Source organism: Strix uralensis, chromosome 4, assembly GCF_047716275.1.
Source record: "Strix uralensis isolate ZFMK-TIS-50842 chromosome 4, bStrUra1, whole genome shotgun sequence".
Classification (NCBI taxonomy): Eukaryota; Metazoa; Chordata; class Aves; order Strigiformes; family Strigidae; genus Strix; species Strix uralensis.
In genome coordinates, this window is record NC_133975.1 from 59836957 (window position 1) to 59856495 (window position 19539).

At 57.9% G+C, this 19539-nt stretch overlaps 1 protein-coding gene across 3 annotated transcripts; it reads right to left on the minus strand.

Annotated features, from left to right (window-relative positions):
- Positions 1-4001: 4001 nt before the first annotated feature.
- Positions 4002-15537, minus strand: PITX2 (paired like homeodomain 2). Of its 3 annotated transcripts, XM_074865109.1 has the most exons (4): positions 15492-15537; positions 15160-15297; positions 6587-6792; positions 4002-4889 (listed from the first exon to the last, which is right to left on the minus strand). In XM_074865109.1, the coding sequence occupies exons 1-4, from the start codon at positions 15535-15537 to the stop codon at positions 4326-4328; spliced, it is 954 nt and encodes a 317-aa protein (XP_074721210.1). In that variant the 3' UTR covers positions 4002-4325. The 3 variants fall into 3 exon arrangements, with proteins under 3 accessions (XP_074721210.1, XP_074721211.1, XP_074721209.1); XM_074865110.1 differs by lacking the exon at positions 15160-15297; XM_074865108.1 differs by lacking the exons at positions 15160-15297; positions 15492-15537 and adding an exon at positions 7633-7861.
- Positions 15538-19539: the final 4002 nt, after the last annotated feature.

The following is a 19539-nucleotide window of genomic DNA, read 5'->3' on the forward strand; positions in this document are numbered from 1 at the left end:
CAAACGCCTTTTTTTCCTAAAAAGAAAAAAAAAAACAACACCTTGCCGCTAAAAATTTAGAAGTCAGGGTTTCTTTTATTTCCTCTCTTTTCTCCTCTGAAAGATGCAGGCGATCGGAGAAATTAATTCCAAAAGGGGTTCGCGTTTAGAAAACTTCAGGTTTAGCAATCAATTAGGCCGGCATTGTACGGAGCTCCGAAGGTGTAAATCCTTCCAAGTTCCTGGATTATTGACTGTGACGGTGTACCGGGTGCATAATATTCAGAGCTACGCATCTGTAACACGCGTACCAAAGCAGGCATTTAGCAAGGTAAATCGCATGCCCCGAGAGCGCGTAGGTACGAGCGCCAGGGCGCCCCGAGCCGGTCCCCTGCCCCCTCTCCTTGGCTTGAAGCGGGGTGTGCGACCCCCCGCCACACTCGCGCACCCCCCGCAACCCCTTCCGCGCCCGCGCAGCGCTGCCCGCCCAGCCGGCGGGGGCCAGCGGGCTGCGAACCTGCCCGCGCCCGCCCCACAGTGCGGCGAAACGGCTTTCTGGAAAAAAACCCCAACAACTTCCCCGGGCTCAGATGTCAACTCTTTTCCCAAGGAAGTTCTTTCCCTCCAAAAATGCTAATGAATCGCGTAAGGGGGGGAAAAAAATCTTTTATTTTATAGGTATAAACAAATGTACAGGTATTTAAAGATCGGTATCGAGCTATTTGGGGAAGGCACACGCGTATGAGCGCACACGTACGTAGAAACAATGCAAAGAGAGGGCGGCGGGAGTGCTCAGAAAATGACCCCAAGGCGATCTATCGATATCTACGGTTAATTTCGCCCCTTGCGAGGCGCGCCGGTCCGACTGCCGGGGCCCTGCGCCCGCCGCCGGGGTTCAAAGTGCGGGAAGGCACCGTCCGACAACAAAAGACCCGAGCCGAGCCGAGCTGGGCCACGGCCCCGGGGGTCCCGCCGGCAGGGAGAGGGTCCCCCGGGCCGCCGAGGGACCCCGCGCTCCCCGGCTGGAAGGGGGAGCCGCTCCCGCCGCCGCAGCCCCGGGGGGCGGCGGGGCTGTGGATTGGGATGTGGATTGGGATGTGGATTGGGAAGCAGACGGCGCTGGCCGCTCGCACGCCCGGCGCGGGGGGCCGCGCAGCAGGCGGCCCGGAGCGGCCTTCCCCGGGGCCAGGGGGGCCGGGGGGGTGCGAGCCCGTTGTTTAACCCCTCTCCCCCCCGCCTGTCCAAATAGATATTTTGCAAATTCCCCATTTCGTTGTGGCTTTTTCCTCCCCTCCCCACGGCCTCCATTGTTCCAGGTTCACACTGCCACCGCCGATAAGGGGAAGGAAAGCCCCCGGAAAAAAAAAAAAAAAAAAAAAAAAAAAAAAGAGAGAGAGAGAAAAAAAAACCACAGAAAAAGAAAAAACACGACCCAAGATTTTGATTTACGACCTAATCAAAACATTGTATCTTTGGTCAAGTGGCGCAGAAAAATGATGACCCTCAAGGCTTCAGCTAGGGGGAGAAAGAGAAATTCAGATTACACTCGGAGTGATTTATGTCCTCTCTGAGCGGTCACGTTGATTTTTCATCGTTTGAGCCATTACACAGTAGAGTGGAAAACTCTGATCCAGTTGTGGGGTTTTTTTGGTCCGGAAACGGTATATATTATTCTTCTAAACGTATATGCCTATAGTATATATTTTATATATATCCTTTCTCCACGCATACACGTATTCTAAATATATACACGGACATTTTATAGATATATACATGAGAGGACTATAAATAACCAGTGCCACCGAGAAGAAACGAGAGCCGAAAAGAGCGTGTAAAATACCGTGCCGATACCCGCAGCGATCCGCTCGCCTCGCTGATTTCCAAGCCCGTCCCGCCGAGAGGGTTTGGGCAGAAAAGCACCCGCGTTTCTCCGGCTTCCCCGATCCCCGAGGGGGGTTCCCGGGCTGCCAGCCCCTCGCCGGATCGCCCCAAGACCTTCCGCCCGAAGCCCAACAAGGAGGAGGAGGAGGAGAAGGAGGAGGAAGGGGACATTTTTGGAAGCCCCTGGCACTCACCGGGTGAGGTGTTGACACGATGCGGAAAAAACGAGGGGAGCGGCGTTGGGTCGGGGCGGCGGCGAGGCTGGGCACGCCGGGGGGTGGTGGGGGGGGGCCGCCCGCCTCCCCCCCGCCCCAAGCACGGAGGCTTTCTCGCTCCACCGACCCCCTGGCAACAACACACGGAGGAAAAGAAAACAGAAAAACGGGTTTAAAAAAAAAAAAAAAAAGGCAAGGGAGAAAAAAATAAAAATTAGATGAGGAACAAAAAAAGAAAATAAAAGTGAAGTCCGGGGAAAAGTAGGGGCTGAGGCCTGCCCACGCTGCAAACAGGATCACAAGGGGGAACCCCGCTTTTGGGTGGGGGAAGCGTTTTCCCCGTGGGAAAGAGCAGGGCGCTGACCTCTCCCCTCTCCCTCTCTTCTCCGCGCCTCTCCCCGTCTCACCGCTGGTGGGGGGGGGAAGCCCGGGGGTGGGCGAGGACTCACAAAAGCTCAATCTGCGCGCTCGCGGAGCCCTCGCCCACCCCAGGTGTCCCCCGGCTCCTCCCGGCCTCACAAAAGCGCGCAAGAAGAGCGCAAAGGCCGCGCAAGGGGCAAGTTGTTTCCTCCCTGGCGGCCCCTGCACACCTCGCCAGTTTACGCATCTGCGGAATTTCTTGCTATATCGCCATTCCCGTCGGGTCCTGCCGCCTCTTCCCCCCGCCAGCCCCTCCTTGCCCGCCCGGGGTGTGAGCAGATGGGAGGGCCGAGCAGCAATTCATCTTGATTTGTTTCAATTGTCCGGCGATGGCAAAGTTATAATCCTGTATAATTTCACGAACAAGCAGGTTGAGAATGAATGGGTCGGTATTATTTAAAACAAAACACACGAGAGCACGACCTTTCTCTTCAACGACGTGTTGCAGCACGAAGTCGCAGGAAACTCGGGGCTAACCTCTCAACCCCCGCGCTCCGCGGGACTGCGGTTATTTGGGCTGCTCTTTGTTTCTCTTCATGTCTGAAAGGGGGATTTGGAAATAGAAATGTAATATTACATGAAGGATCTCCCCGCCGAAGGTGAGCGCAAGGGGCGGCAAAGGGGACAGATTATTTTGAACAGGAGCAGTTTGTTTGCAAAGTGCCTTTTCTCCCCCGCCCCCCCCGCCTTTTTTTTTTTTTTTTCCTTTTTCTTTCCCACCCCCTCTTCTTTAATGTAATAAAGGCTTCCTTCACAGCGGGAGAAATTTATGCTCGAGATACAGCAACTTTGTGGCTGGTAATTCTCGAGGCCAGCGATGTCAAATAATCCATTTTCTCGGGGCTGCGAAGGGGAATAAAGGGATCCTGCTGCACGGAAGGCAGCATGTCCAAACCCCGCGTTTCTCTAGCATGCAACGTTAGCGCGAGGGATTTTTTTTAACATGAAAAAAATGCCAGCATTTATTTGTATTGCAATAAAAAGTACTGCCCTGTGTTTCCAGAGAACGAGATCCAGTGTCAACGATCAGTCAATCAGTGCAGACTAGTTACCGCTGCGCAGCTTGGCTCAGTAAATAAAAATCCAGACAAAACTGTATGCTGTATATTTTACTCCCATGAAATAAAACACATTTTTTTTTTCATGTTTGCTGAAAAGTAAAACAATAATATTGTACGAAATGTTATACACAGGGCATGTTTTACATTGCAATATCAGAAACATCATTGCATCCACCAGAGGTACTATTCTAAAACTGATATTCACACAATGGTTGGGGTTTTTTTAATAATTATATGTTAGAAACATACAGTGTTGCATTTAGTATATACATTCCCTTGCTCGCAAGCGAAAAAATCCTAATCGCTTCTGTGTAACATGCTTTATTTTAAAGCCTAACCTTTTAAAAACACTGTTGTGATATTACTAACAACTGCTTTTATAAAATTAATTTGACATTTCGATATATATACATCCTTTCAGTCATTTTTATGTTAACAATGCTAAACTTAAAAAATAACAAGCTTATAGTAACATTAAAATGTCATATCATATCCAGTCAAACATTTGTCCATATATATATATATGTCCTTGTAACTGTTGAAATACTCTTAGTGAAAGAAAGATCTCAGAATCTGTAGGAGGTCCTTTGAAAACAAAGGAACTATCTTATTTCAGTGGTTTCCTCTTTTTTCTCTCTCTCTCTCTTTTTCTTTCTCTCTGATTTTTCCTCCTTTCTCTTTCTCTCTAGTGCCCATTACTTTCTAGCATAATTCAGTCTCTGCGGGAAATGGGGAGGGATTCCCATGCAGTGTTTCCTACTTGGGTGTCTCACACGGGTCTGTCCACCGCGTACTGGCAAGCGCTCAGGTTGGAAGCGGGGTTCTGCACACTGGCATAGCCAAAACTGGAGTGCTGCTTGGCTTTAAGTCTCAGACTCGCCAAGCTCGAGTTACATGTGTCCCTATAAACATACGGAGGTGTTGGAGGAGCATAAGGACAGGCTGGCGTTGGCACTGCAGAATTCAGGGAGGGATTGCTCAAGTTGTTCAAGTTATTCAGGCTGTTGAGGCTGGAGCCGGGGACCCCGGTGACTGCAGAGGGTACCATGCTTGAAGACATACTCATGGAAGAGATGGAGTTTGGAGGGGAGAACATGCTCTGAGAAGACAGAGGGTTGACATTCATGGAGTTGAAGAACGGAAAGCTTTTGGTGGAGAGGGAAGCGGATGTCAGGCCCTTGGCTGCCCAGTTGTTGTACGAGTAGCCGGGGTACATGTCATCGTAGGGCTGCATGAGGCCGTTAAACTGTGGACCAAAGCCGTTTTTGCAAAGCTCGGCTTGCTGGTTCCTTTCTCTCTTTCTCCATTTGGCTCTGCGGTTCTTGAACCAAACCTTTGGAAATGGGGGGGAGAGGGGGGGAGATGCGAGACGCCAGTTAGTCAGGAACCACCACCACCGCAGCCCCTTGCGAGCTCTCGGGGCAACAGCCGAGCATGTCCGTACAGACACACACACACATATATTAAAAAGATGTGTGCGTACATATATATACACATGTATAAATTCGTCTCCTTCTCTACAGAGCCTCGCGCTGGGCCGAGGCAGCGATGTGCTGCCGGGGCCGCCGAGCATCCCCCGGGCCCCGGTGCCGCCGGGGTTCAGCAAGGCAGATCGGCGGCCGCGCCATTTCCACCCCCCCACACCCCCACACCCCCCTCCAATTTGCGATGCTCTAATTCGTGCCACAGAGCCCAACGTTTCCTTGTCTTTTCCCCCCCACCCCCGCGTTTCTCTTTGTTTTTTCCCCCCTCCTTCCTTGGCTTGTTCCGTACTGGAGCCATCCAGGGAAATACAAAAGTGTAAAAGCGAGGGCGAAACGCCTGGAAACCCGCGGAATTTTAAGGCGATGTTTCCTATTACGAGGAAGGAGGGGGAAGCCAGCAACTAATAAATCCTTGCTTCAGTTTGTTAAAGCTACAAGTTCCTCCTGCGCGAAAGCTTCCAGAGCCGAAAACTACTTTCTAAACAAACTTGTTCGACTGCTCTTTGCCGAAAAAAAAAAAAAAAGGGGGGGGGGGGGAGAAGAAAAAAAAAAATCACCATTTAACAACGTGCTAAATGAGATCTAAGGACCCTCCCAGCAGACAATGGGGAAACGTGCCCTTTCCCAATCCACATCTGGGTGTCTGACCCGCCGGGCAGCCGCCGGCAGCAGCCTCACCGTGTGGATTGGAGTCGCCGCGGGGTGTTTGCAAGAGACCCCCCCAGCCGAGCCGGGCAGGGGCCGCCCGGGCACCACGGGGACGAGCCCGGGCACCGCTCCCCCCGAAACCAACCCCCCCGCTCCCCGACACCACTCTGCGCTGCGGCGAGGCCCCGGCCGGGCCCCGCTCCCCGCCGCGCCCGGTTCTCGCTGTCTCGCTTTCCTCAAGCGACCGCGGGGAGAGGATTTATAGGCGTTTCCGAAAATCTGGGGGTTCGACCAGTTTGGGGGCTTTTTGGGGTGGTTTTTACACACACACACACACCCCCCACCCCCCACCCCCCCGCGCGACGTTTGCACGCGAGCAGGATCCGGCCTCGGTATCTCTGCAGCGCCGTGATGGTCCCATAAATCTCAGAGCGGGGAAAGGGCGGAGAGAGACGCTCGTCGAATTGTGAAACCAAGAGAAAGAGAAAATGCAAGGAAGGGCACGTCGGGAGCGCCTCGGACTGAAGTAAAAGCCCTTGTGTATTTTACATCTTTTTCTCATTAGAGGCAGCGCAGGTTGCAGCCTGTTCCAAGTTGCTTTCTTGGCTAATGTTTTCATTAGCGTTTCGATCAAAAGGAGCAGGACGCATTGCGCGGCGAGGGCGAAACGTGCAGCGAACCATATTCCGGAGAGAGAGAGAGAGATCCCAATCTCTCTCGCTTTGACAGAAATGTCCTGCTCTGCCCTGCTTTTGTGCAAAGGCTCTGAAGTTTGCATACAAACCGAAATCGAAAGCAGCTGCGAACATTTCAGCCCTCCTCCCCTTCCCCCCCCCCCCCCCCTCGCCCCTTCCCCGACCCCCGCTGCTCGGAGCCGGGGTGTCGTGGGGGGACTTACCCTAACCCTGGCCTCGGTGAGGTTGGTCCAGACGGCGATCTCCTCCCGAGTGGACATGTCCGGGTAGCGATTCCGCTGGAAGGTAGCCTCCAGCTCCTGCAGCTGTTGGCTGGTGAAGTGAGTCCGCTGCCGCCGCTGCCTCTTCTTCTTGGAGGGGTCCTCGGGCCCCGCATCCTCGTTCTTGCTCTGCTGGCTCTTATCTTTCTCTGTAAGGGGAGGGGGGGGGGGGGGGACGGACACAAAAACAACAAGGCGGAAAACGAGGGCGCCTCAGCCTCCGAAGCCTCCTCCCCAGCGGCTGCCGAAGGGCTGGTCCCCAGCGCTGCCGCGTCCCGCAGCCTGTCCCCGGCGCGGCTCGGCGGGGTAATTATTAACCCACGCCGGCCTCCCGCCGCCGCGGCCCCTCCGCGCCCCGCGGGCACCCGCGGGCGGCTCCTCCCGGGGCCACAGCCACTGCCGGGGCAGCGGGATGGAGCCGCCTCTCCACACGCCAGTTTTTCGCCTATCGATAGATGCAAGTTTTCCGCCTGGCTACATCCATATTATTCTCCCATCTGCACACATGTAATCCGTATTATTTCCCTATCTATACCCATATTATTCGCCTGCCTTTATCGGGCTATTCCTCTGCCTGCATCCGTATCATTCGCCCACCTGTATCCACATCAATCGCCCATCTGTATCTACATCACGCGCCTACCTATACCCGTATTATTTATCCGTCTATACCCGCATTATTTGTCCGTCTACACCCGCCTTATTTGTCCGTCTCTAACCATACTGCTCGTCCGTCTGTATCTACATCATTCGTCGATGTGTAGCCACACCATTCGCCCATCTGTATCCCCATTATTCGCCCACCGGTGTACATGCGGTTCGCCCATCCTTACACATGTCATTATTATCTTCCTGTACGCCCGCACACAGACACCGCATGCGAAAAAAAACACGAGAGCGGTCTCGGCTCGGGGCCGGGCCGGGCCGGGGCAGGGCAGGGGGGCGCCCGGCGGGCGGAGGTGCGGTCCCTGCCGCTCGCCCCCTCTTACCTGCGGCCTCGGGGCTGGAGGTGTCGGAGATGGTGTGCACCTCCAGCCGGTGCTTGGCGGACTCCAGGGAGGAGCGCGCCTGCCCCGGCGCCAGCGCCGTCGCCATGGCCAGCGGGGGCTGGTGGTGGTGGCAAGATGATGAAGAGGAGGAGGAGGAAGGTGAGGAGGAGCACAGCTTATTCCCGGCTCCCAGGCGCTCCAGGCTTAACGGGTCCTTCATGCAGTTCATCGGCAAAAGGACGCCAAAGTCTACGTGCGCGCCTGGGGGGTCGATGGGAGGAGGTGTGCGTGTGTCTGTAGGTGTCGGTACGTGTAGGAGGGTCGGCGCGGCGCCCCCTCCGCGGGCGCGGAGCAGCCCCACGGCTCCGGGGGGGGTGGGTCAGGGCTGCTGGGCGGGGAGCCGCGGCGGGGCGGGCGGCTCTCGGCTAGCGCCCGGGCGGCACGGCGAGCCCAGAAGCCCCCGCCGCCCGGGGGGCCGCGGCAGCGGCGACGGCGACAGGCGAGCGGGCGAGTCCGGTCCTGCAAGAGCCGTCACGGCGACACGGCTGCTCCCCGGCCGGCGGCCCCCGGCCCGCCGCGGGGCTCCGCGGGGCGGGGGCGGCGAGGCGCGGCGGCGCTCCGCGGGGCGCTCCTCTCCGCTGCCCGCGCATGGACCCGCGCCGCGCCGCGGCCGGCCCCGCACCGCACCAGCTCAGCCGCTTCCCTCTTGGCCTGACATCTTAAACCGGCGGCGGCCTTCCCCGCGCCGGCACGTCACCGCCCCGCCCCGCCCCGCCCCGCCCCCGCCCGCGCCCCGCCCCCCGCCCCGCCCCGCCCGCCCCCCGCGCTCCCCGGCAGCGGGAGTACCCCCCCCCCAAAAGAAAAAAAAAAAAAAAAAGCAAGCTCGCGTTTTCCGCCCGCTTTGCCCCACGGGTGGGACCCGAGCCCGGCCTCCGCCGGGCGTCCCGTCGGGGCGGCTCCAGGCACGCCCGTCCCTCTCCGCCCTGCCTTGCGCACCCGCGGACCCGCGGGGGTGAGGAGAGGGGAGCTCGGCACGGGCAGAGGCGCGGCAGCACGGAGGAAGTAAGCGAGGAAGCCCCAGCCCCGATTCCCTCGTTATGGAGGGGGTGGAAAACAGTCGGGAGGCGGGGTGCGGCCGGTCAGACGACGGGTCGTTGACGGGTAATAGCGATCGTAGCAGTAACCGCTACGACAACGACAACTAAACACGAGTGACAACAACAACCACCCCTCTGCGGCGCGGCTACGGGAAGCTTCACATCACACTCAGAGGAGTAAGGAAGAACGTGTACGCAGCAGCTCCCAAGCACTTGTAATCCCCGCGCCCGCCGGCTGCCTTGTCTCCTCCTGCCTGCACAGAAGGCGGAGAAAACGGGGAGAAAATCCTCCCGCCGGCATTGCCGTTCCCGTCGCCTCCTTGCAGTCGGGTTCCCAATAGCGAGTTCCCCAGGGGGCTTTTCCACCCCGGTTTTACACCTTATTCGCGCCGCGATGAGCAGGGACCGTTCCCCGTCTCGGCGGGGACCCGCGGGGACCATCCCGCTTCCCGGCGCGGCGCCCACAGCAGCCCCGAACCCACGCCCACGAAAGCCGTTTGCAGAGTTTGGCCAAGCCCCGGGCCGGGCCGGGCTCCGGCACGCAAATCTCTCGTCCACGGCCTCCCGACCAAGCCCCCTGCGGGGTTTGGGGGGGCAGGAATTGACCCCTCGCCCGCGGGCAGCGGCAGCAGAGGGAAGGGCTGCGCTGTCCCGCGGTCCCCGCTCACGGGCCCGCTTATAGCGCGGGGCGAGGCTGCTGTGGACCCGGGTCTCGCTGGAGGAAGGAGGAGCGGGGCCGCTCCCAGCGGGTCTAACGCGGGGGCAGGTTGGCCTCCCGTGTTGGCCAAGATCCCCCCGGGGCAGAGGAGCCTTTCCCCGAGCTCTGCCCCCGGGGAGCTGCGGTCCTGTTGGGGATGGGGAGCCCGAGGGAGCCCAGGCGCGGAAAAAGCCATTTGCGCCTCTATCTTCGACTCTTCCGCACGGTCACGGGCATCGAAAAGTTACCGAAAACTTCCCCTTGATGTGGCCCTCCACACCCACATCGCAGCGCCCAAACTTTTCTGTATCCCGTTGCTTCCCCCCCCCCCCCCCCCGCAAGGATGTTTCCTAGCCGCTGATGTTCGTTCGAGGTACGTATCATCCCTCGCAATCTTACTTATCGCTAAATTATACATATTACTTTCGCAGCCTGTTAGTAAAGAAGGTTAAATTAATTTACATTCTGCTCATTATCTGGTGTTTAAATGACGTGTTTTTATCCCTGAGATTTGGCGAAGAATCTCTTTCCTCAGACCCCACAGCGTTTCGACGGAGACAATGCTCTTACATTTGTAGTGGATTTTAATCTGATAAGACTCTAATTTGCTTAAGTCTTTTAAATAGGGGGTTTAAAATGATTCTAGCCGTTTTCTTATTGAATTTCCTCTAATTCCCCCAAGATCATAAAGTATATGTGTAAAGTAAATATTTCCTCCCTTTGCACCGGCAGCAGATGACCTATAACTAAGTCAATATGAATCCAGCTCCATTCTGCACAATTTGTTTACCAATCATATCCCCGTTTCTTCTTAACCTCTCGCTACCTCCGTGGTCCTGCACCCAGAAATCCCGACACCCCCCCCCCCTCCCCCCCTTTCCCCACGCCGGGACCCCGCCAAGGCCGCGGGCGCGGAGCTTCCCCGGCCCCGGGGAGCGGGCGCGGCCTCGGCCTCACTGCGAGGGGCGCTGGGAGGGGGCCGCCCTGCCCTTCTCCAGCCCCCACGTCGGGGTTGTAAGCCCCCTGCAAAGCCCTGGGGAGGGGGAGCCGGAGGGAGAAGGGATACGGTGGTATCCCCCCTCAGGTTTTTTACTTTTTTTTCAACGGGCCAATGCAGCCCTCTCGCAGATGAGCCCTTTCCCCCTCCCTTTCCTTTTCTGTTTTTGCATTCGTTTATTTTTAGTTAGTCTGGGGCAATGCTGGCTTCTTCCGCCGGGAGTCGAAACTAAAAGTCCCTCCCGGCTGCGCGGCGCAGAGCGCTTTTTCCTCGCTTTGTGCGCTTACAGGGCGCAGCGCCGGTGCCCGCCCCGCCGCGGCCCGCTCTGTCCCTGGTGCCTGCCCGCTCCCCCCGGGGAACGGAGGAGGAGGAACAGGGCCCAGCCACCTCACCGCCCTCCCACACCTTCCCCAGCGCCAGCCCTGCGTCCCCCACCCCAGCCGGGACAGACCTTCGGGCCGTCCCCGGGTCCCCAAAGCGGGGCACAACACCGGCCCGGGCCCCGGCAGCCCGGAGGGAGAGGGCGACGGCGTTTCCTTACACGCCTTTGATTAAAACTCCCCCACTGCGGGCAGGAGGGGAGCCACCACGCAGCATTAGTTGTCATGGTGACCATAAATCACGTAAATCCAAAAATACCTACCTATAATCTGAGATGAAGCTTTTATTTCCCGAGTGAAATAATATTTTAAAAGCTGTCAGCCAACCGAAAAACAACCTAATTGTAGTCACCCAAGTAATATATTAGCGGTAAAGGTTTCAATTAAAATGTCAAAAGTGTTTTTTAAATTTTTTTTTCTTCCTTTTTTTCCCTGCTTGCAAGATCCCATCCCTTTTCGGTTTCGGGTCCCGGCCACGAAGCCGCCCCGGCCGGCTCACCCGCGTAGCGACTGTCCGCGCCTGCTGCGCGGGGCTGCCACCCCCTAAAAAAACCCCTCTATCTGGGGGAATTCCCCACTTCCCCGGTCGCCCAGGGCTGCAGGGCTCGCCGAGGACGCGCTCCGGTGGGCTGGAGGGCACCCACCGGCAGCGAAAAATGGGGAATTGGGACTGCTTCCCATCCAGCTCCACCTTCTGCATCTCCTCTTTAATTAATTTTGTGGTTTGCTTTGTGGTTGTTGTTGTTTTGGTTTGGTGTTTCATTTGGTTTTGGGGTTTTGTTCGGTTTGGGTTTTTTTCGAGGGTGTTTCTCGACCTCCCTCTCCCGCCGGCGGAGCTGGCGGCCCGGGGTCCCCGGTGCCGGCCGCGGTGCGGGAGACGGGCGGGCCGGGAGCGGGGCCGGGAGCTGAGCGGCTCGGCTGGGGGTGCTGGGGCGGGGGGGTGCCCAGACCTACTGCGGGTATTTATTTTCCCACTTTTCCTTTATCTCCTTACGGGATCGTTGTTTCTAGGCGTAATACTCTCCTAAATGGGTAAATCGGTTCTTATGCAGAGTCTCCAGCTAGTCCTGTCGTCTTTTACCTCTGGCTTGTTGTCTTTCGCCTATCTCGGATTACCGGGTATTCTCCTCGATGAAGAGCCATTAATTACCCATTCAGTCAATATTAGGAAGACTACAGAGCTTTTTACATAGGATTAAGAAGACATCAGATTGTTCCGTTAGTATATTCCTACTCACGAATAAGCTTTCGTTATACATTTAGTTTTCCCTGGAGTGAGGCTAACAACTGCTGCATATATTATTCGCAGACGACGACGACGGCGACGGGGTGTGTGTGTGTGTGTGTTAGAAATTATATATCCGAAGCGCAATAAATAACTTTTAATTTGCGCTCGGCGGGGGCTGCGGAAAGGGGCGCGCAGCTTCCCCGGCGCCGCGCAGGGGCAGCGCACTGGCGGAGTGCCTCCGCCCCGGCCAACGGAGACACCGGCTCCGCCGCTCGGGTCACAACTCCGGGGACAAATTTGGCCAGGTTATGTGTCGGGGAGGGTGCCGCTCAGCTCTGCCCCTCCGGCTCCGCCTCGCCCCCCCCGCGCCCGCGCCCGCTCCCTCCCGCGGGGGCGGAGGCTGCGCGCCCGCCTCGTCCCGGGGCTCAAAAAAGGCACCGGGGACGTTTTTTTTTGCTTTGCACGCTGCCATGTCTTCAGCTGATCTGGACTGAGAGCTGAATCAGCGTTGGGTTTTTTGGGGATTGCTTTTGAAAAAGAGATGTTAAATTACAGAATATTCAGACCGAATTATTATTTTTTTTTTTTTAAGAGTTGAGATAATCAATTCGTGATGCTGAATGATGATATAAGGTGGAATGTAATTTCAACGTTTTCTGTTGGAGGCTGCTGTTTCAGCAATACCCAATTACCGATTACAGGAAAGGTTTCCTTAAGTAGAATTGAGAGCTAACAAATTTTGTGCGCATATATATATACAGATATGTATACACGCACGCCAATAGTTTAAGCATCTTCCCGCACTGCATAAAAGTTATTCGAATAAACCCACCAGCAACCATTTACTCGTGCTGTGGGGCCGTCGAAGCGTGTGCTAAAGTTTTCCTAATTTTGTGAGGTTGATCACGCAGCAGCAATTTCCCCGTCTCTCTGGGTAAACATGACACCCGCCGGGCTGCGTTTGACACTCCAGACTGCAATAATGTTTTCATACTTTGCCATTTTCCTTTCCCCATTTCTTCCGGGGGGACTCTCCCTCCCCGCGCCCCCTTCGCGCCCATGTCGTTTTGGAGGGTCTCCTACTGAATTTCGTTTCCTCCTTTCACAGGAGCATCGATTTGACCAAACATCCGCATTTTTTACTATTCTTACCAAAGTTGCTAGATAGCGATTACCCCTCCTTGTGCCCACCGATGGTGCCTAATTCGCGAAGTTACCTGACTGCCCTCGTAATTTCCGAAACTGAACTCTCACGGGGGGGGGGGGGGGCAAACAAACCCCATCTCCGCTTCGTCACCTCCCACCCAGCCCGCCCCAAGGACCAGGCTTTTTGCGAGGTAAATCCCATAAAACACGACGTCCTGGCGGTCAGGCAAGGCAAAAATCAACGAGCCCCTCGCGATTAAAAGCAAATCAAAGCCAAGACCCAACAAAGCCCACTCGAGTCGCGGCAAAACGCCCGTGATTTCTACGATTCGCAGCGAGTCGCCCGAGCAGCTCCGGGCGTCTCAGGACTTGCCATTAACCGTCGCACGGAGACACGGGCTGGGGCTGCACACAGGGACCATCCCCACATCTGCAGGAATATCTCCCCACATCTGCAGGGATATCTATCTCCGCATCCGCGGTCACCCGCGATTCCCTGCCCCGTAAACGGGAAGGTTTTAACGGTCAGGCAACCCCGCGTTGCTTCTTCGGCTCAGACTTATATTTTAATTAATGGCATTAGAGGTGTTTAGATAGCAATTTCCCCTGCAGCCCGACGAATAAAAAGCAGACTGGCTGATACGGTAACGAGGCAGGAAATTTTGCGTGTATTACAATAATCCGGGTTCATAATTGATGGTTAAGAAAATAACCATTTGTTTCTCGGCAGAGGAAGTAAAAGTTACCGTGTCAGGGAGCATATGTGGATATTACTTTTATAAATACTTAGTCGAATAAAGCTGACTTGGAAGGGCTCATAAATTTATTATATCAGAAAGGTCCCCACTTTCCCATTAGATCGTGCTAAGGGCTTTGATTAAGACCACCTGTTCGTCGGGAGGAAAAGGCAGGGGAGGGTAGAAAGGCCTTTCTTATTTGCAAACCATATATAAAGCAATGTCACCCTTCCTTTCCACATTATTTAACACTTATTACTGGCCGAGGGAAAAAGTGCCAGACCCCGGCAAAGCCTATTTGTGCACAATTTAATATCATGTATGTTTCCGGGATTAAAAATTATCGGCTCGTAATACCTTCGCGTTTGGAATTACCCCGGATTTCTCTCGCTAACCTTCCTTTAGCCTAAGCGTTTCTTCTTCTAGGGGTTTTGATGTCCAGCTAGCAAATCCCGCTTAAAGTCTCCGGGGGAGGGTGGACTCGGGAAGGGGACGTGGCTCCTCCTGAAATCACTGGGTGTTATTTGAGAAATCGCGAGCTGTTTGGCCAAACAGGGTTAATACAGTATTCTTACAAGGAAGTGTTTAACCACGAGACCAGGAATACGTGCATTATTAATTCACTCTAGTTTCCTGTATTATTAATTCACGTTAATATATTTTATTTAAACAAAATTACGTTTATCTTGGATTAAACAGTCTCTCGAAATACAGAGCGCTTGTTTTCTTCTTTGTAATATGTTTGCATTGCTGTTTTGCTTTACCACCCCTCGGGCTCGGCTACCAAACCCCCTGAAAGGGGCAGGGGGAGAGGAGGCAGGAGCTCGCTCTGCCTGCAGACGGGGCGCTGCGGGGGTGCCTGCCTCTGGGGGCAGGAGAGGGCTGGCGGCTTGTTTACAGGCAGCAGGGGTGTCAAAAAACAGAAAATAAAAATAAATATGAGAGCGACGCTGCGGCTATCTGAGAGACGCGTTGACAGCGATGATTTTTTTTTTGGGGGGGGGGGGTGAGGACGCGGTGGCGGCGGGTGTTAGTGCGCGCCTGCAGCCGCGGGGGTGCCCGCGCACCCACCTTTTCCCGTTTCCCGCGGCCGCGCATCTTGCGGCGCAAGTGTCGCCCGAGCGCTCCGCCGGCCAGCAGGGGGCGACCTGGCGCCGCTCAGGCGGGCCCGGCCCGGCGCGGAGCTGCCGCCCGCCCCCCCCGGCTGCGCGGCCCGCGGAGGGGCGCGGAGGGGCCGCCGCTTACCATTGGCGCTGGGGGGCGGCCGGCCGAAGAGCTTGCTGCCGGCGGGCTCCCTGCGGCCCTCCGGCGCCTCGCTGAGCTCCCCCTTTTTGATGTCCGCCTCCTTGGAGAAAAGACACTCGACGGCGGCGGGCTGTACCCCTGGGGACGGGTGGGGACACACACACACACGGACAGGGGAGAGGCTGTCAGCGCCCGCCGCCGCGCACCCCTCGGCGGAGGCGGCGCCTCTTCCCGGGGGCTGCCCCGCCTGGCTCCGCACCCGCGCACCGCACCGCACCGCCCGGCAGCGCTGTCGCTGAGCCTCCGGCCCGGCGGGAGATGGTTTCTCTTACCTAGCTGAACACAGGCGGAGACAAGTTTGCGGCAGTTGGACTCCATTACCCGTTATCTGCAAAAGATGAAGGCATCGGAGTTTTAAAACAATTATTCGGGGAGAGAAAAATTAATGGGGGAAAAAAAAAAAAAAAGAAACCCAGCCGCCGGGCAGCCACGTCGTAGCGATGTCGGCGGGACCCCCACCTTTCCCCAGCGACCTCCGCACGGTTCCCCCTATCCCCGCCTCAACTTCGGGTCCCACCCGAGTCACCCCACGGGACAGGCGCAAATTCCCGGGCGGGTTCCCAGCCCGTCGGCCTCCCTCCACCCCTCGCAATTTGGGGACGTGGAGGAGAGTCCCCTAACCTCGCGGCCGCGCTCTGCTCCGGGACACCCCGGTCCCGGGGGTGCGGTGGGGCAGCGGGTACCGGCAGCCGGGCCCCCTGAGCGGCGGGAGGTGCGCGGCCGCGGCTGAGCCCGTCGAGGCCCCGCTCCCCGGCTGCGCCTCCGCGCTCCCCGGCCGCCGCCGGCGCCTCCCCCGGCCTGAGAGGTCGGGCAGTAAAATCACAGGATTAGTGCCTGATTGAGATGTCTGTTCGTGAGATATTACAAAATTCATTATCACAGCTCTCTACTAACTCGATATGAAGTAACACAGATGGGATTTTATTAGTCCAGGCTTCAAATGTTTACTTATGATAATTTCGGGGGAAATTTGCATGTCACCATCATTTCGGTAATCTTTCTTCTTCTTCTGCGCCTCTTTTTTAATGTCTGAACCGGGTGCATTATTAGCTGGTGCTTAGAAATGCGGCCGCCTGGAGCCGAGGCACGTTTGGGCCGAGTCGCGCCAGCCGCAGCGCCCGCCGCGGGGGCCCCGCCGCCCTCCCGGGGGGCGGGGGGGGAAAGGAATGGAATTTAAAAAGAAGGAAAAAAAAAAGGGAAAAAGGAGAGGGGAAATGGGGGAAGGCGCGGTTCTCGGGGCTCCTCCGGGTCTCGTTGTGAGACGGCAGTTTCTATTCAAAGCCGAAGACACGCCGGAGAGAAACTGCTCCTCCAGCAGCCGGGCCTAGCAGAGGAGCTGTGCCTAAATTAATCGGGAGAGCGATTAAGAGAACTTCAAATCTTCGCCGACGGCCCTTAAATCGGGATAGGTCTCCGTCAAGATTAGTCCTGCATGACAAATTCAGCCGCCCTCCCCCGCCGCCTGCCTCGATGGCTGATTTATCTCACGAGTGGAGACACACAGCTCCCCCCACGCACACGCACCGCCACCGAGGGGAAGTTTTTCCTCTCTCCTGAAACGCCGGTGTCCTCGGAGGAAAGTGCCTTTCCCGGACGGATTATTCCTTCCTCGCTCTCAGCTGCCCGGACTGCTCCTTCCCTTTCTCCTTTCCGTATCCTCTTTTAATTTTTGTTGCAAGCCACATCGCAGCGCGGGGCCAAGGGGAGTGAGAAACGTTTTCCTATTGTCTGCGGCCCGGCGACTCAAACGAAAGCAACTTGCTCTTCCATTCCCATTTCTCCGAGCGCTCTCAGTTAAGTCCCTCGGCACCTCCGCGCACTGCCAGCCCCCGCAAGGGCACCGCGCTCCGAGCTCTCCCTCCTCCGCGGCTCGCTGGGCCCGCTCAGCAGCAACCTGCTCGGAGCACTCCGGCTACAACCACTGCAGGGCGCGGACGAAAAAGCCGGGTCACGCAGGAGTTTTTGGGGTCCTTATTGGTATCTATCGCTATTCTTTCAGGGAGGAAAACAAACCAAACCAACAAAAAAAAACCCAACCAAAAAAACCCACCCCCCCACCCCCCCCCCCCAAACCAAAATCCCCTGGCGAATATCTCAGCAACGCCCGAGATACTGAGGTCCGTGATTTCGGTGGGAGGATTTTTGTCAGAGGCCGGCGGCCGCTGCCGGTGGCTCTCGAACGAAAAGGGGACTCCGTGCGGGGCCTACCGCTCCGCGGAGCCCACAGGCCCCGCCGCTCCCCGCGGGTGGAGCCGGGGGGTCCCGGCTGACGAGCCGGCAGCCGCTGCTGAAGGATTTGCCGGCGCCCCCAGCCCGGGCCGGCGCCGCTGCCGTCCCCCGCCCAGCTGCGCGGCTCCGTGGCGGGACCGCGCTGCCTTGCGCGGCCGCTGAGCGGGGCCGGTTCCCTGGCCGACGGCCGCCCCGGCGGGGGAGCGGCGAGGGGGCAGCTCTCGCTCCCCTCACCGCCAGCCTCGCGGGACGGGCCGCGGCCGCCCGGGCGGGCGGGGGACGGCAGCTCCAGCCCGCAGCGCCCTGCCCGGCCGCCCCGCCGCACGTCCTGGGGTGCGCAGAGCCGGGACCGACCGGGTCCGGCGGCCCCGCAGCCCGTCCCGCCGACAGCCCCCCGAGACCCACCCCCCCCACTCACCGGGGCCGGCTGCGCTGTCCGCCCCGCTGCTCGCGCTGCTGGTGCCGGTGCTGCCGGGGGCGGCGGGGCCGCGCCGGGCTCCTGCGCTGGCTGCGGGGCCGCGGAGCCGCCGCCGCCGCTGGCTCCCTCCTTCCCCGGCCTCCCGCGCCCCCGCCCCGCCCCGCCCGCCTCCCCGGGCCCTGACGTCACAGAAGCTCCGCCGAACGCGCCCCGCCGCCGCCGCGGGGCCGGGCCGGGAGGCTCCGCGGCGCTGCGCGGAGCTCCGCGGGCAAGGGCGCAGCGGCGGCGGCGGCAGCCCCCGGGCGCGGAGGGGGCAGGGGGCAGGAGGAAGGACAAAAGGCAGCGAAGGCGGCGCGGCGGCGGGCTAGGTAGCCAGAGGAGAACCGAGGTGAGCGAGGATGGCCGCGGCCCCTCCGCGCCCGCGCAGGGCGCGCCCCGCTCCGCCCCGCCCGTCTGGGGAGGGGGCACAAGTAACTGTGGCCAAAGTTTCACCAATGGGGCCGGCGACTGTCCTCGCACCAGGTGTGAAGAGAGATCGCCGACCCGTTGTGAGAGGTCCCGGTTTCCTTTTTAACCCGCCTTTTTTTTTTTTTTTTTTTAAAAAAAACTTTTTCTATTTATTTATTTTGTTTAAATGCCGAAGGTTCTTGTTCGTGCCCGTATCGCTAGCGCAGGGCCGGGGTAGCCGAAATCCCATCGCTCATCTCTGTGACTCTCCCTGCCTCTTTTACAAACGATAGCGAGAAAACACTACGGCAGACTCTCTCCCTTTTCCCCCAAACGACACTGAGCTGGCGCCAGGGGGGAATTTCTTTTCGATTTTGTGACGTTTTCCGTGTTTAAGAAAATAACGAAGTCGGATATTTCTCTTTAGACCAAACTAAAGCGATCGCTTTTTCTCGCAGCGTTTCCGCGGCTTTGTTTATAGAGGGACCACGCGAAAATAAAAAGAGGCGCCTTCTTAACGCGGAGGCTGCACCTGATCTATTTGTGGCTCTTGTAAAATTATTTCAGCCTGGAGTGAATTTTAGTTATTTAGAGGCGTGGGCAGGGGGCTAGGCGACTACTGCCGGAGGGGGAAAGCGAACCCTTGGAAGCGGCCAAGTTTCCAGCGGGTCGTTCCGCCGGCGGCTCCCGGGGAAGCCCAGCGCCTCCCGCAGCCCCGCCGCTCCCCGGTGGGCACAGAAAAGCCCTTTGAATGCAACGTTTCAGCAGCTGCCGCGCCGAGCGGAGGGGGTGGCTTCCTCTCGCAAGAAACGAAATCGTGCGGGAGTTTTTCTAGGGAGAAATAAATGCGGTAAGCGTGTCCTTGGCTACCTGCGTTTCTGTCCTTGGCACCGCTCTGCCAGGTTACATCCAGCCTCCCCGCGCATCGGCAGAAGGAGCGGGAGAGAGCGGGATCCCCGGCTCCCACCTCGCACTTGCGCTTCCCTGGGAAAAGCAAACGGCTTGCGCCGGTGCGCATCGTCCCCACACCCCCCGCCCCCGGTCCCGCTGGGTTTTGGACGGGGAAGGCAAGGCAGGCTGTGGCGCCCTTGTCGGCAGCGCGGCCGCGGAGCGGGGCCGCCCGCGGTTCCGCGCCCGCCTCCGCGCCGGGCGGCAGCGGGCTCCGGCCGGCCCGGAGCCGGAGCGGCTGAAGTGAGCAGCTGGTGGGAAATGCAAATGGCTCCTGC

Bases quoted from the DNA above. Each gene is read 5' to 3' on its own strand.
- PITX2 (XM_074865108.1), bottom strand. From the start codon at position 7,861: ATGAACTGCATGAAGGACCCGTTAAGCCTGGAGCGCCTGGGAGCCGGG. The intron at 6,793-7,632 runs GTAAGAGGGGGC...CTCCCCTTACAG, and splicing joins CTCCAGCCCCGAGGCCGCAG to AGAAAGATAAGAGCCAGCAG. The intron at 4,890-6,586 runs GTAAGTCCCCCC...CCATTTCCAAAG, and splicing joins TCACCGAGGCCAGGGTTAGG to GTTTGGTTCAAGAACCGCAG.